The sequence below is a fragment of the Olea europaea genome, chromosome 1 (genome assembly GCF_002742605.1).
Source record: "Olea europaea var. sylvestris chromosome 1, O_europaea_v1, whole genome shotgun sequence".
In the NCBI taxonomy this organism is placed as follows: Eukaryota; Viridiplantae; Streptophyta; class Magnoliopsida; order Lamiales; family Oleaceae; genus Olea; species Olea europaea.
The window spans coordinates 2,676,248-2,693,297 of record NC_036237.1 but is presented as its reverse complement, the minus strand read 5'-3'; the positions used below and the strand labels follow the sequence as shown (position 1 = coordinate 2,693,297).

The following is a 17,050-nucleotide window of genomic DNA, read 5'->3' as shown; positions in this document are numbered from 1 at the left end:
ACGTAATTAATTTTCAAATTAAAAAAATTACTCATTTTATCTATACCATAAACATTTTTACCTAAAAAATAAAAACAAAAAAAGTATATTATCTAAATATATTTAGAAACAAAAAATTATATATTAATCATGCTCGTCATATTAATCCATAGCATTTATTTTAAATTAGAAATCAAAGTTATATACAAAATAGATATCGAAGTGAAAAATCTTAAACAAAAATTTTCATTTTCTTTTGAATGGGATTAATACAAATGGAGGAATAAAAATTCTTCATTTAAATGTACCGAGATAAAAATCTTTTTCTTTTCTTTATATATTTATACATAATAAGTAACAGATTACCATCAATTTTATGCTTATACATAATAAGTAACATGCATAATAAATACCCAATACTATATTAATTATTTTCTAGAACACATAATATCAATTTTTATTTTATTAATACTTAAAAAATTGGATTTAATGAAAATGTGTAATTGAAATGCAAAGCTTGTATTTAGTGTGTGAATATAACTGTAGGAAGTATGAGTAACTTCTAATTATCAGAAGTAATTAGCAAGGTTTTTAAGATTGATGGATAATTTCTCTCATCATCGATTCTCTCTCTTCTAACTATTAATCACATTTAAGCACTTTTTCTGTTCAATTTATCATCCTTTGTATTTAAATAGTTATATTATCAACTATTAATTAATTAAACGTGAAATTTATAATTTTTGAATGAAAATATTGACAATGTTATATAAAGACAAAATGATAAATTGAACATTTATCATCTATCTCCATATTTTATTTTTATATATATTGTAATTGTAAAATAATTATATAAGTAGACGAACGTTATTTTTAAGTGAGGTTCACGTATATAAATAATAAATAATATAATATATATACATGTACGTATATAATAACATTATAATATATTAAAGGCGGTATTAATGATATATTAATTAAAATTTGATTTCATGTAGTCTCCTTTTAAATAGAGAGTTCATTTTTCATATTGGAGTACTCATAATTTTGGGTCAACTAAATTAAATTTAATCACTTAAAATCAAAGCAAATCTACATATATAATCATATTAAAAATATAATAAATATTATTTTATATGATAATTATTCTACCATTATATTAATGCAACCTTTAACATATTTTATTATATAATTATAATAAAATTACATCTATATATGTGAATATAGATTTTAAGTGATAAACTTAATTTAAACAATATAAGTTAAGTAATTAAACTTAATTTGATTAATGTAAAAATTTTAAGTACTACAATATAAAACGATAAGTATTACGCTTAATTGATATTAAATGAAATGAAATTATATTAAATGATACTGTATTAAATATATAAGGGTAGAGTTTGCATATAGCTAAAAATATAAGTGATTTTTATTAAGAGGATTAATTAAGTTTATTCAACATGAAATTGAAAAATGGGTATTGTTTAAGTAACTCAAATGATGGCCTTAAATAACCATTTATAGAAATTAAAAAATATTTTTTAATTTAATTAATAGTATTACACTTAAATGGATATTAAATGAAGTTAAATTATATTAAATGATACTATATTAAGCCCTTGTTTGAGCCACATTCTTGGAATGAAAATGCATTTTTGAATAATATATTGATGAGAAATGTGTAGTTAAAAAATAAGAAAATATTTTGAATTTGCGTGTAACATTATTTTATTAAAGAATGTGTGGTTGAAATAATGTCAAATCACTGTTAAAAATGTATTTTTTTCAAATAATGTGGCTCAAAGAAAGCTTAAATATATAAGGGTAAAATTGACATATAACTAAATATGTAAGTGTAAAATTGGTATTTAAAAGTTTCTCCTCAATCCACACTTTTAATATATTGTAGATTATACAAACATCCAAGGCACATTTTCAAGTAGTAAAAGGGGATGGTGGAGAAATCCAACTTTGCTTGAGGCTGCTGCGTCAAGGGTTCGAATCCTGAAATATAGATTTGGCTCTTGGGTAAGTGCAAGTGTACAAGCAGCCTTCCACCCTATACCCTTGGAGGCATAACTTGCGATTTACCTCCCTCACGATTCTCTAGGGCAGGAGTGGTAAATGACCTTAAGGTTAGGGTTTAACCTTTTTTTTAGATTATACAAACATGTCAAAAATCTACTCCTTTGTGGCCCAAGTAACTTTTGAGTTTTCAAGAATCCTGCCAAACAAAACATATTAATTAGAAACAAATTTTAATTCAAGATTTGAATAGGAACTCATCCATGGAAATTTTTTGCCCTAAATGAACTCTATTAATCTGATACAAATATTAATTCAAGATTTGAATAGAAACTCATCCGTTGACTTTTTGTACCTTGTTTAATTTAGATAAAAATAATAATTTTTTAGTAGATTTGATAAAAGTTGGTGAAATAGGTGATTTAAAAATTGTGAATTCTATTAAATTTGTGATTGAGATTAATTATTGGTTTTAACTTAAATTTTGATTTCAATTTTATAGCTGAACCAGACAGCAGTTGTGTATTTAACCCGAATTTATAATTAAAAAGGTATTAGATCGAAAATTAGAGACCAACAAATGTGAGAGCGGCGTAATTAGCGCCCACACCGTGCACTGTATAAAAAGCAGACGCTAGTCGTCTCAACTCCCCAACGCTTCTGCACGATCACTCGCAGCTTATAATTGAGTTCTTCTCTAGATCTCATTCAATAAGTTTCAATCTTTCGCCTCAAAACCCTGAAATCAACACATTTTTTTCTCCAAATTATCATGTATAAACTCAAACCCAGTTCAAGATTCCTCTTTTTCTCCTTAATTTTCCTTTTCTTGCTCCCCCTTTTGACCTCTTCCATATCAGCAGATGAAGATACTGATGACTTGGAAGACATTCAAGAACTCATAGCATTAGATGAGCAAGAAGAAGTAAATTCACTACCCACTTATGAAAATAAGGATTATGATAGAAAGTCTGAGGCTGAGGTTTTAAGCAAGGCCCAGAGAATTGTTCTCGAGCTTAATAACGATAATACCAAGCCGGCTATTGAGGAAAATGAGTATGTTTTGGTATTAGGTTATGCACCATGGTGTGCTAGAAGTGCTGAGTTAATGCCAAGATTTGCTGAGGCTGCAAATGTTTTGAAGGGATTGGGGAGTACCCTTTCGATGGCTAAGATTGATGCTGATAGGTATCCTAAGGCTGCTTCAAATCTTGAGATCAAAGGGTACCCTACACTGCTTTTGTTTGTCAATGGCTCTTCTCAACCGTACACTGGTGGCTTTTCGTCGTAAGCATTTTTTCCCTGTGTTGTTGTTATTAAGTGTATAATAGGATATACAAGTAATACGGGGAATTATTGATCCAAAGAACTCAAATTCCAATTCCAAGAGAAAGTAAGGGTGAATAATATAATGACTTGATTGAGCACAATGTTAGATCATTCTCCTGAATCGGAATCTAGAACCCTATGAGAAAAGAGTATAGATGAAGGGTGATGTGTTCTTTCCTTTTTGAATCCCTTTTCAAGTTTTGTGAATATAATTATTGATTATGGGATAACTGAGAATGAATTTATGCATATAAGTTCCTGTTTTACGCTAGTGGCATATTGATTTGTTATTTTAATGATGATTGGTGATAGCGACGAAATTGTAATTTGGGCAAGGAAGAAGACGGGTGCGCCTGTTATTAGAATTAACTCAGTCAATGAAGCAAATGAATTCCTGAAGAAGCATTCTATGTTTGCAGTTGGGCTTTTTGACAAATTTGAGGTATGTCGGTAAATGTTATGGAACTTCTAGCTTCAACGTTCCTATAGAGATACTTCGAACTCCATTTAGTGTGATATTAAATAAATGCTTGCATTAACTGGAAACTAAGAAAGTCACTTACTGTTTGTAGAAAGTTTCTCTAGTAAACATTTAATTTGTTGAATGTTTTGAATATTTTATGGATACTTCAAGCATTGTTCTTCCCCACCCCACCTCACCTCCCACCCTGCCTGGTCCATTTCTTGTCATGATGAGGATTTGCTTCTGGAACAAAATATCCGTATTTCGACTTCAATGTTGTAGCGACTTAGGTCGTACTTAGTTCTGACTATACAGTTCCTGCTTTGAATAAATTTATCATTAAGTAACAAATTGTCACATCCTTTCGGTTGGTGTCATATCTTGTATCATTTGAGATTTTCTTAGCTGAAAATGTTGTGAAAGCTCGTGGACTCACAGAGGAGATGAATCCATATAGAAAATCTTCTTTTTCATGTCTTTATCCGTCAAAATATCAATGTTGGGTTCATTCAGGATATTTATTAAGTTCATAGTTCCAAAGATGTAGGACTCACGTGGTTTAGATCCTGAAGTGCTGCTAACTGGAATATATCAATGCTATGAGAATTATTGGGACAGATATAATTTTTATAGAGTATGCGATTTATTGAAATAGCTTTACTGCGGATGAGTTTTCAGTTTCCACTTAACTAAATTGAGGACAAAAATATATCCAGGGACCAGATCATGAAGAATTTGTTAAAGCTGCAAAAGCTGATAACGAGATTCAATTTGTTGAAACGAGCAGTGAAGAGATAGCCAAGGTCTTGTTCCCAGATGTACAGTCTACTAAGCTTTTCTTTGGTCTTGTTAAAAGCGAACCGGAGCAGTACACTGTATTCGGTATGTTCATGATTCGTGTAAACTCTATCTAGGAATGAGCTGATTTAGCTCGGTTCCATAGATGAACTTAGTACTGTAACTTTCAGTTTTCGCATCCAGTAGGTCAAATTTGTGAATGACCATGCAAAATATAAATAAATTCCAGAACCAAAAATCAGATGAATTGTAAGCCCAATGTTTGAATATTGTGTTAAATACATATCATCACTTTCTGGAACAAAACTGTATCAATGTATTCATAGTATCTGTTGATTTTTAATTTATTTAAAAATTAAGCATTTTTCACTTTCGGATTCTGATTTTGAGAACCAAACTTGTTGGTTTCAGAATTTTACTAGAACTTTTTATTTATATGTAATTTATTACATGTGGAGCAACGTAATAATCTTTTATTTCCCCTAATGAGTCTATAGCTACCATGACATTGTGATCTTCATTTTTTCATTAGTGTCCATGGATTATAAAGACTTATCTGGTTATATTCCTGTATTTTCAGCAACTTTTCTCTAACCGGCAAAACAATATTGTCTGGCTTGCAGAAGGTAACTTTGATGGTGACAGAATCCTGCAGTTTTTGGAGAACAACAAGTTCCCATTAGTTACGACGTTGACTGAATTTAATTCTGCTAAAGTATACTCGAGCCCTAATAAACGGCAGGTTGATTTTGCTTCAAGTTACTGTTACTATCAATTTTTCTCCTCTGTTTCCTTTTTTTTTTTTTAATGGCTTAAAGCTTAAATATTTTTCTTTATCCCATTTCCCCAATTAATAGTGTCACCTGAAAGCAAAAAACAAAAAACAAATGCTGTTACCTTACTAAAAAGATAAGAAAAAGTTAAAAGAAACATAATTGAAAGTACGGAGATGATGCCCTAGGCACATATGGTTATCTGTTCTCTATAAAAGAATCCAGGAATTATTATACTTTGAAATATGTGGAACCAGGTCCATCAAAATTTCTTCTACGGTCATGTAACTGGTCCAGTTTCTGCAGATCCCATAAGTTAACTGCAAAAGGCTATTCGAAGATTAATTGAGGAATTTATGGACATGTTATATCTATTTTAGAAATCAGATGTTGATTTGATAAGTCGTTCATCTTTATGAAGAATCACGTCATTTATATAACTCTCGCAGCATGTACGAGGCAGTATTAAGGGAAAAAAAAGAAGAAGAAGCTAAAATCTTGTTTCTTGTATGTCAAGTCCTATACAGCACTGTGTATCTTAACTCCTTGACACTTCCTTACAATTCATTGAACATGATTTATAAATTATAGTCAATTGATTTCATGTTCTGGTTTGTATCTGAGGCATTAATTTAATAACCTATTTCTCATATCAACTAGGTGTATGTCTTTGCTGATGCTGATGACCTCAAGAAGCTTCTTGAACCCTTACAAGAGATTGCTCTGAGGTTCAAATCAAAGGTCGGTCGACATGACCATGGTACTGCCAAATTGAATCTAATATTTTGTTGTTGTATTAATCTCTTTCGCTTGCTACTGTTTTGGCAGATAATGTTTATATATGTTGATATTAGAGAGGAAAACCTTGCAAAGCCCTTCCTCACTTTATTTGGTCTAGAAGAGTCAGACGATATAGTAGTAAGTACACTTCAAGTTAGATTAGGAAAAAGGCTTCAAACATTTAAGTTTAAACTTCTGATTTCGGCGTTTACTGTTGCCTTCATTTGTGTTCTATAGATAATTGCCTTTGATTACAATAGCGGCGCCAAATATCTGTTGGAGTCGGATCCTGCTCCAAGACACATAGAGGTAACAATCTCGATCTCTCCCTGCTTCATCTTTTCAATTATTACACCGTCAATATTCCATAAATTTGGTTGAAGGATTTCTGCACGAGGCTTCTGGATGGGAGTCTGTCGCCACACTACAAATCACAGCCAGTTCCTGACAATGTGAGTTCTTCGTAATTTTGACAAATCATGCTTATATTCAGATGTTTCTTAACTCATTTTCATGAAATTCTTCATTTCTCAGCACGGGTTTTCTGTTTTCATCGTAACATTGAATAACGTTGAATCATCTTTGGAATTGTCAAAATGCAGAAAAATGCAACCATTCTGACTGTCGTGGGAAAGACATTTGATGAATTGGTTCTCCACAGTCCTAAAAACATTCTTCTAGAGGTTTGTACAACTTTACATACATACTTCAATTTTTTTAGAGCCTCAAATTTCCTTATCAATTTCTCTAAGTTCAAATATTATATTTATTGAATTTAAGGTCCACATACCATGGTGTATCAACTGTGAAACCACGAGCAAGCAAATGGAGAAATTGGCCAAGCATTTCGAGGGATTGGAAAACCTCATTTTTGCGAGGATTGATGCTTCCACAAATGAACATCCACATCTGCAGGTTGGATTTTTATCCAATACACATTTAATTTTACTGGTATACCTTGTTTGGTGGGTGGACTGGATTGGACAGTATCAAAGGAAAAGAATGCCTTAAAATCTTGCCCATTGTAAGAATAAACACGAGCTGTTGTTGCCTTGCTGAGAAATATTTTAATCTGTTTTCTTGCAGGTTGAGGACTACCCGACATTGCTGTTCTACCCAGCTAGTGACAAGTCAAATCCAGTAATTACTTCGTCACATTGTTAATTGTCCTTATTAGTTTTTATATATCGTCTTGTTCAGTTGTTCCTTGTTTCACTATTAGCGCCTCTTACATCTGTGCAGATCAATCTTCCTACGAAATCGAGCTTGAAGGAATTGGCAGCACTTATCAACAAACATTTGAAATCCCAGGAGCCCTCGACTAAAGATGAACTATAGAGCCAATAGTTAACTTATCTTGATAGAATTTATTTGCTTTACAAGAAAAGAAAGAGAGAAGATTATTGCAGAGTTGAGTTGATAAAATAGATATACCTGCATTAGTCATGATTTTGTGAACTTGTTATGCGAAAAATATTTAGTTCATTCTCGCCCATTCTGTTTCTAGCGACAAAATTGCTTATTCTGAATACATATTATTTAAATTCGTATAAATTATTGAACTGCATAGATTAAATTAAAATTTAAACTATTAAACACACATTTTATCCACATATCATATGGACCACAACTTATAATTCATTTTTTGCCTACATATTCTATAGTACTCGCTAATTAAATTGTAATTCAAACACTCCAAAATAAGTGATAACTTAAAATTATAATTCAGAAATTATTGTTAAACAAGAGAAGTAAAATTCCAATGTTCAAGATGTCCGTGCTAATTATTTATGAAAACTGTGTACATGCTTGATGAATATGCGAATCTGACTAAACGTGCTGATCAGACTGGGGGTTTGGACTTAGCCTGCGCCTTGGTTGATGGACTTCCGCGTGTTGGGCTTGGACCCTTTTGATGGGCAAACTCAACCCGGGTCAAGTTCTTTGGAGCATGTAGCGGATATTCGCAAAACCATTTTGCACTTTTTACCACGTGTGCATTCATGCGATCAATATATTGTTGTGTTCACGAGGCATCCCTGCCCAACACAGAATGCTGTTACTATTAGAACATAATCTCTTTTGCGAATAAACAAAAACAATTGTCTAATTGATACTAGGATTCAACTTAAATCTAATAAAACAGAATGTCTTAAATTCAAATCCTAGAAACACGTCATAAATTCATGAGACTGTAAGATAGACACAAACTCTTTCAAAATGAGCAATACATAGATTAACGATTTGAGCACAGGCTAAATCATTATTTAAGAGAGTGTTTGAGAACCATTTTTATATAAAAATGCATTTTAAAATAGTAACTTGATAAGAAGTGTGTGGTCGAAAAATAAGAAGAAGTTTTTGATCTACATGAAATATTATTTTAATAAATAATGTGTGATTGAAAAGAAAAGAGAAAAAAATGCATTTTGAAAAAAATGAGTACCAAACGGGGGCTAAACAAAGGCAACCTCACCATTTAAGCCGTCAACTTATGTAACATGAGCCATCCTACCCCTCACGAAAAACCAAATCATTTGCCTTACGAGAGATTTAATCAGAATCGTGGCACCAATTGGACAACTCATAAGGATTATGAGGGAATATGAAACATGTCAAGAAAGCCCCAATGCATACAAGGAGTAAAGTTGCTTAGGGACCTCCGGTGAGGCAGACAAAGGCCAGTATCATGGAATATGACAAAACAATATCTACTATTCACGTGACATTTTCCCTTGCATACCAAACTTAAAGTAGTTTAGCAATTATCTCATGCAGGAAAACAAAAAGGAGAAAGAAAGAAGCTTATGCACCATGATCCACAATCACAATATGCATCTAAGTTATCGTGAACCTAGGACAATTACAACTTGCAAGTTCTAGCAAGAGGAAAACCTTCCTGTTTAAAAATAAATAAAATGGCGAACGAATGCACTAGTACAAGAATGTGAAAGCAGGAGTCTATAAAGCTTCACATAGAAAAGTTTGCATGATGGGGAGCCAACATCAAATGTCACAAAAAACACCTATCGCCTTATTAAAATATATTAGGATAATGGAGCGATTTCGTAATTGGGGTACGCAAAAAGATAATATCTTCTAACATCTACTTCAGCAAAAGAAAGCACCTGCCCCATTAATTATCATCATGCACGATTTTCATTAACACAAGAAAACATATAAATCTTATCATGCTGAAAGTTTCAAATGTATGCTGCTCAAAATCTGAGGAGCATTGCAGAAGTTGCATGAGTAATCCACCCATAGACGCCTCCAAAGATAAGGAAGCTTATCAACAATGAGCATCTTCAAACTAATACAAATTTTGATTTCCCCTAGATATAACTAAATCAGCCTGATCGGTCACTAACCATCCTACTATAAGAATAATTAGCAACCGCTTGGTCATGTGATACCTGGTTTCTTACATATTAACAGTTATATTTAAGTTCGATAAAGCACTAAACTTTTGCCCAAATATTTACGATGAAGCAGATAACACGGAGAGGAAATAAATTAACCCTCTATCCCACAAATATACAGTAATAAAACCCACCAAAATTTTCAGAAATTTGTAACACGAGTAATTAGCAATTCTAACAATGACAATAATGAGATTCAAAAGAATAAATAATGGTCTTTGATCCATCCCTAATCTTAAGAGGATTAAGGTACAAGACAAAAAATGTAAAATCAATTCATAATGAAATGGGAACAAATGCCCTTCATATGAAGTTTCCAAATTATGTTCTCTAATACTTGAAAGAGAACTAAGAAAAGTAGAATTCAATGAACCCATCGAAATTAAGAAGCAGCAGCCGCAGCCTTCTTCCTTGGTGCAGCTTGAGTACCTAAACCCATATTATAATTAACAAACTAATCAACAAACAAACGAGAACCCAGAAAACATTAGATGCAAAAAAGCTCAAAATGTTGCAACTTGCATATATCAACGAGACTGTATCTATACCTTCTCTGAAGTTGGTCTTGAATCTGCGTGGCACATGGCGAAGATACCTCATGCGCCCAGTTCCAGTAGTCTTTCTACGAATGGCCTTCACACTCCAGTTGTCTATTAAGTTAATTCAATTAAAACACCAATCAAGCAAAATCAAACATGTTTAGTGTACGCATAATGAAGGCTTACACGTCCTCTTGCGGGCAGCAGGGTATGCACAGGCTGAGCAGCGGCTCTTTTGGAGGTGGAAGCTGCGGCGGCCACACCTCACACACAGTGTGTGCGTCTTGTTCCTCCTCTTACCAAAGCTCCCTGTTCCCTTCCCCTATTATCATCCAAGTAAACAGAAATTTGCACACAGATCAGACCAGTTGCTGAAATACACGCAAATATATACACGAAAAGATCAAGAAAAACGTAAAATATATGTTTTTACCATTATAGTGCAGTTGCAGAAACCCTAGATTTTCCTCGAGCTCTAGCTAAAGTAGTGAACGTGTTGTTTTGAGCTAGTTTTATAGAAAAATCAGGGGAGTTAACGGACTTTAGATTTGGGCCTAAAGGGATATTGGGTTGTAATTATGCTCAAATATTGGGCTTTGTTAAGTAGCCCAAATTTTGGAAAATAATTGGGCCTAATATTGGGTTTATTTAAGTGGAAATTACACAAAACCCTATCATTAAAATCTTGAATTCTAAAATCAGGGGGAAAGTTTAACATTTCAAAAATCGGAAATTTTATTTTAATTAATATTTCTATAAAATAAGTATCATTACTCACAAACCCAACTCTCTCTCACATTTCTCCATTCTACCCTAAAACACCCGTCGCCTCCCTAATTAAAAAGAAAATCGCCGTCTCCTTCTCTCTCTCAACCTTTCCCGGAAGCACAATTTCGACGTTAGAGGCGCAACCACCCTTCTAATCGGTGGAGTTGAGGCGCGGCGCGGCGCGGCGTTCCCATCAGCGACTAGCAGAGATCTGTTGGCTCATCTACTTCGGCAGCGATTTGGAATGCACCACCATGCATCACAACGATCTGTCGCCGTCACCGATGGTTATAGCTATGGATCGACTATGACAGTTGTAATGGCTATGGTGCCATGGTGGATTTGTTGCTGTGGTGTGGTGAATTTGTAGAGTTCTATAGCGGTTTGTCGCGATGGTGAAGTGGTGGTGGTGGTGCCGTGATGTACCTCGTGATTCGTGAAGCAGATCTGTAAGATCTGCAAGAAGAGAAGGAGATCTTTTGAGATGAGACCGTAGTTTATTGCTATGTTGTGGGTTGTGGTGGTGGCTACGATCATATGGTGGTGGTAATGGCTACGGTGGTGGTGATGTTCGCTGTGGTGGTGGAGATGGGAATGGCTTTGGATTGAGTTGTTGTCTGTCGTATTTTTTGGTGATATTTGGGTGGTGGTGGTGGCGGCTGCTTACATATTTTGGCGTTGGCGGTGATGATCGACGGTGGTGGTCGTGGTGATTGTGGCATGTTGGTGTTCTGCGATGTGTTGAGTTGGTGATGGTTCTGGTGGGTGGAACTAGCTGAAAAATTACGCTTGGGTGGTGTTGGTGAGGTTGTGAATTGAGCATTGTTAGTGTGTTTGGTGGCGGTGGTTGTGGTGGTTTTTGGCGACAATGGAGGTTGTTGGTTTCGGAATTTGGCGTGTCGTGGTGGTGTGGTTATTGTGACGGCTGTCGTGGTGGGTGGTGGTCGAGGTAGATGGGATGTAGGGGGGTGTTTGTGACCAGTAACTTGTGTCTAATAATAACATGTAACTTAAAAAATGCAATTGTGATCATAATTTATTAAGTTGTGATCAATAAAAATTTTGATTTTGTAATCAATCAATGAATTGTGACTTATGAAATTTTTAACTTGTGACCGTAAAAAAATTTGATTTTGTGAACGATCAATAAATTGTGACCTATAAAATTTTTCATTTGTGACTAACAAATTAAATGTGGCCAATAAAAAATTTGATTTTGTGACCAATCAATGAATTGTGACCTATGAAATTTTTGATTTGTGACCGACAAATGAATTGTGACCAATAAAAATTTTTATTTGTGACCGATCAATGAATTGCGACCTATGAAATTTTTGATCTGTGACCGACCAATAATTTGTGACCTATAGAATTTTGAATTTGTGATTTATAAATAATTTGTGACCAATTAAATTGATAAGCTTTGACCAAATATATAAATTTTTTATCAATTATTTCATTAATAAATTTTAATAGTATCTGAAACTTGAAATTGCAAACCTTCTTCTCTTAATTTTGAAGTAGGCTATAAATAAACTCTTACAAATGAATTTTTCCATTTTTTTTTATTTCATAAACAATACGTGACCTAAAAATTGTGTTTGTGACTTATAATTTATTGAGTTGTGATCGAAAAATTAATCTGTGACCTGTAAAATTTTTGATTCGTAATCGAAAAATAATATGTGACCTATAAAATTTGTGTTTGTGACTTATAATTTATTGAGTTGTGATCGAAAAATTAATCTGTGACCTATAAAATTTTTTATTCGTGATCGAAAAATAATATGTGACCTATAAAATTTGTGTTTGTGACTTATAATTTATTGAACTGTGATCGAAAAATTAATCTTTGACCTATAAAATTTTTGATTCGTGATCGAAAAATAATATGTGACCTATAAAATTTGTGTTTGTGACCGAAAAATAAGTTGTGACCAATAATATGATAAGTCGTGACTAAAAATTAATCCGTGACTTATTATTTTTGGATTTGTAACCAATAAACAAATTGTGACTTACAAAATTTTTGAATTGTGATCATAAAAAATTTGTGACATAAAATTTTTGATTTGTGACAAAAAAATAATAAGTAATTAATTATATTGTTAATTTGTGACCAAATTGTATAGATCCGTGACCTAAATATATTTAATTAATAAAATAATTTATTAACTAATTAAATTATAAATAATTTTTAATAAAAATCTGATTTTAGAAATTTGAAATTTGTTTTCTTGTTTTTGAAATGTGCCATAATTAATTTCTTAGTTATGAAATTTTCCCTTTATTTAGTGGGAAATTACCATTAACCCTATTTCTTAATTTTCAATTTCAAAAATAAGGCACTATTAAATTTTTTATCTAAAGTCGGATGCGTGTATATATATCTCTCCACCCCAACCCCTCAAATCCACCCGCTCATTGTATTTGTACCTCATGGCAACCCCACCAACTCTTAAATTCTTCAAAATTGAAATATGTACAACTATACCACTTGTCGTTCATCCTTTTTCCCCATCTCACCCTATCCAACCCCATCCCATCCCATCACATCACATTCTATATTCTTCAAACCCACCCACCCAACCTACCCTATCCTATCCTTTAATTGAAGTCTTCCCAAACCAATCCCCATTATTACCCAGTAGAAGCTCTCTCCTTCTCTTTTGTACACCAATGTCATAGGAGTTCTTTCTCTCTTTTATAGTAAGTGATGCTATCAAAAATCGTACCTGCAGATTTTTCGAGCTTAATGATTTGGGTTGATCACGATCGTAGTCTTTCGGTACCTGAAATAAAGGCAACAAGGTGTGTTCTCGTCGCCCCTCCGATACTTAAGTCGGAAAGGGAATTATATGCGTGAGGCTATATGCTGGAGAATAATGAAAAAAGTACCTGAATAATAGCCCAAGGTTCTGCTTTTATACGGGTAGGTAGTGCACTCCTAGTAGGATTGTGCTGGTTGGATGTTTTTATCCAAGGGAATCCTATTTATAAAGAATATCCTACTTGTAATGGAATTGTTTGACAAGTGGTATAAGGGTTGATACAGAGTTCTTGGGTGTTTAGGTTCGTTTGTTAGGTACCTAGGTCTTAGAATGTCTGTTGGTGGTGTATATCCTGAGGACTATTCTCGAGGACTTGGGGGGTTGATGTTAATATTTGCATGAGCTACCTCGAGGACCAAAATACCTCGAGGTCTCAGGGAGATCCCGAGGACCATAATAGAAGGTTGAGCTGGAGCATATATGGAGTCCTCAGGGTATACTCCTCGAGGTATATCAATACTGGCATCATCAGTAAGCATCATGGGTGTGAAAATAACGCAATTACAATTGTTAAAGGAGTTAATTAGGCAAACTACATTGATCGGCGTCGAGAGGTTCATTGTCGTCTGCATTCCCCGTTTGTTTGCCTTTTTATCCACTGCAATCAAGCCCAATGATGGCTCTACGTACAACGCAGCTAGGTGAAGTAACGGCGATACAGCACCTCACCATAGTATGGAGACTATTAATGAGGCAAAGACAGTGGCTAAAGGAATGGACCAACCGCGGTGTGTAGGCGAAGGATAACATCCTAGTTGGTTGAGATGCCAACTGTTTTTTTTTTTTTTTTTGTCTCTCCGTGCTCTTTGCCCCAATTACATTTTTTGTTTGTCTTTTCTTTTGATTTTTGTGGTGGTCGAAGACTTGCGGATGAATTTTTTGGTGTATTTTAGTTGCAAGTGGTTGTAGCTCGATGGTGTAATACCAACGGTGGTGGTTGGTGTTTGTCGAAGGTTGTAGTAATAGTGGTGGTGCATTGGAGTGGTGATGGTGGTGAGTGATTGTGGATTGTGGTGTTGATCTTTGGTGTGTGCAGATTTGTTTGTGGTGGCCCTTTGTGAACAAATATATTATGATCGGGTGTGACCAATTCTATCTTCGTTGTGACTATCTGTGAGTGGTTAACAATGAGTCGAAAATTAGATTGATTTGGTCGCAAAGAATCATATTGAATACAAATTTGGTCACAATTAGTCGTAGATAACACAGGTCAGTGACTTGGTTACATAGAATTACAAAATAGATTGACTTGATTATAGACGATCTAGTCACAACTTGTCAGAGATAACACGGGTATGGTCATAAACAATAAAACAAATCACATATAACACAATTAGTTACAAATCTCATCAACTACAATACAACACTACTATCACTACATAGTCCTCAAAAGGTTGCTGCCACCTCACCACACCCACCACCATCATTAAACAAATCAATTCCGATGCACTTTTTATCACCTACAATGCACCATCATCACCACTATATAGATATATGTTCTAAACATTGTGCCACCTCATAACCGCCACCTATAAAATTATTCTTATATGTAAATGTGCAGAGAGAGAGAAAACTTCTATAGAGAGAAAATATTTTTAATTTTTGGAATTTTCTATAATGAGGTAGACTGGGAGTTGGGTCAATCGAGGTGGGGTATAGTAGGATTAGACAAAACTCTCGAATTGAACCGAGTGGTTCTTCTTAAGTTAAATATCCGAACGGATATCTGAATCGAGAATCGACATGTTCAGTTTGGTTCTCAATTCTAAATCAAGAATTGAATCTCCCTAATTTTTTAATTGATTTACTTTAAATAAGCTAAATTGTTTTATTTTTTTAAAATAAATTTGCTAAATAGTTAATTTAGTTCAAACCCAAAAATATGATTTCTTATTTCTAATTTTCAGTTCAAAGCCAATATAATCAAATTGACCTAAAATTTATTCAAATCTATTACTCTACTGTAGTGTTGTTTCTACCGTTCTGGAGAAATTGAATTAAAACTCAACAACGCCTCTCTCAATTATTTTGAACTTGTTATCTTCCTCTTCCTGTGATTTTAACCATTAAATTTATGAACAACTCAACAAAAGGAGAAACAAAAGACACATAAAATTGAACTACGTGATTTTGTAAGAGTTAAGATTGAATATATCATTAGTTGAATTAATGTAACTTTGTAGATATTAAAAAAAATAATTATAATATGGAACTTGGGAACCGAATGGAATCAAACATGTACGGTTCCATAATTAAATTTGGACCCGACGATTTCATTTATTAAATACCAGAAAATTTTTGGGTCGGCCCGTTTGGGAGTGATTTTGAGAATTGATTTTTTGACCGTTATGAGAAAAGTGGGGTCCACCCGTGAGAGAAGAAGTCAAATATGACGATTGAAATAGTGAAATAACAGTCAAAAAATCAATTTATGGAGTCAAAAAATCCCTCCCTAACAGGTTGTTAATGTCAATTGTGTGTATGTAAGAGAGAGAGAGGGAGAGAGAATAAATGTATATTATACTATAATTATGTATTTAATAATTTGATTTACCACCTGATTTGTTAAATATTTTAGGAAGTTTGTTAATTTTGAAATATGATTTTTTTTATATAGGAGTTATGCATTATTTCCTTATTTAATTGGAAAATAATTGGGCCTAATATTGGGTTTATTTAACTAGATTTCTATTTTTTCTGTCAAGAAATTGACACAAGTGGCACTAAATGGAAAGTGTGTGGTATTGGTTTGTTAGGTTTTAAAATAAAAAACTTTGCAGCTTCGGTTCCAAAGTACACCCCGTGAAGCTCCCCATTTCAATTTCTTTTCTTTATTTTCATACCCTGATATTCATTTTGGTGCATTTTAGGTCCTTTTGGATGTAAACCACCAAAAGTTTCGTCAATTCTCACATCACATGCACGTTCGTGGTGGGCGTTTTATCCACCTGTCATTGCACACTACATTTTGTGAAATCATCATATTATATTTTAATATTCCACCGACAACAATGGAGCCAGAATTTTCTTATAGGAGACGAAAAAAAAATGAGGGGGCTAAATATGTATGTATTACTTATATGCTCAAAAAATTAATAATTGTATATAGATTTAGAAAAAAATAATAATAAATATTGTGGGAATGGTCACCACCTTGACGCTTTAGTCCCTCCACTCGCGTCCATTGATTAAGATAATACTTAGGATTGGACAAAACTTTCTAACCGAACCGAACCGAATCGAGGGGTTCTTCTTAAATTAAATATCTGAACAGGTATCAAATCCAAGAACCGACGGGTTTGGTTCGTTCTAGATAAAAAATCGAAAAAGAACTAAATCCTCT

At 33.5% G+C, this 17,050-nt stretch overlaps 4 protein-coding genes across 4 annotated transcripts in view; 2 read left to right on the top strand and 2 right to left on the bottom strand.

Annotated features, from left to right (window-relative positions):
- The window catches only part of LOC111403010, a 2,535-nt gene extending 1,997 nt beyond the window's left edge, over positions 1 to 538 (top strand). Inside the window, exon 3 of the mRNA XM_023031353.1 lies at positions 526 to 538. Coding sequence (XP_022887121.1) covers positions 526 to 538 — 13 coding nt within the window. The remainder of the gene's footprint in view (positions 1 to 525) is intronic.
- Positions 539 to 2,602: 2,064 nt separating this feature from the next.
- LOC111370755 (protein disulfide isomerase-like 1-6) lies at positions 2,603 to 7,709 on the top strand. Its single transcript, XM_022992649.1, has 12 exons — positions 2,603 to 3,291; positions 3,646 to 3,775; positions 4,513 to 4,678; positions 5,218 to 5,336; positions 6,028 to 6,108; positions 6,196 to 6,285; positions 6,385 to 6,456; positions 6,531 to 6,599; positions 6,750 to 6,830; positions 6,928 to 7,062; positions 7,234 to 7,287; positions 7,390 to 7,709. Exons 1-12 carry the CDS (start codon positions 2,777 to 2,779, stop codon positions 7,483 to 7,485), a joined length of 1,608 nt encoding a protein of 535 aa, XP_022848417.1. The 5' UTR covers positions 2,603 to 2,776; the 3' UTR covers positions 7,486 to 7,709.
- A 2,025-nt stretch (positions 7,710 to 9,734) lies between these two features.
- Positions 9,735 to 10,614, bottom strand: LOC111370678 (60S ribosomal protein L37-1). Its single transcript, XM_022992544.1, has 4 exons — positions 10,542 to 10,614; positions 10,295 to 10,430; positions 10,118 to 10,219; positions 9,735 to 9,998 (listed from the first exon to the last, which is right to left on the bottom strand). Exons 1-4 carry the CDS (start codon positions 10,542 to 10,544, stop codon positions 9,952 to 9,954), a joined length of 288 nt encoding a protein of 95 aa, XP_022848312.1. The 5' UTR covers positions 10,545 to 10,614; the 3' UTR covers positions 9,735 to 9,951.
- A 795-nt stretch (positions 10,615 to 11,409) lies between these two features.
- LOC111403000 (rho GTPase-activating protein gacJ-like) lies at positions 11,410 to 13,417 on the bottom strand. Its single transcript, XM_023031343.1, has 2 exons — positions 13,313 to 13,417; positions 11,410 to 11,868 (listed from the first exon to the last, which is right to left on the bottom strand). Exons 1-2 carry the CDS (start codon positions 13,415 to 13,417, stop codon positions 11,410 to 11,412), a joined length of 564 nt encoding a protein of 187 aa, XP_022887111.1.
- Positions 13,418 to 17,050: the final 3,633 nt, after the last annotated feature.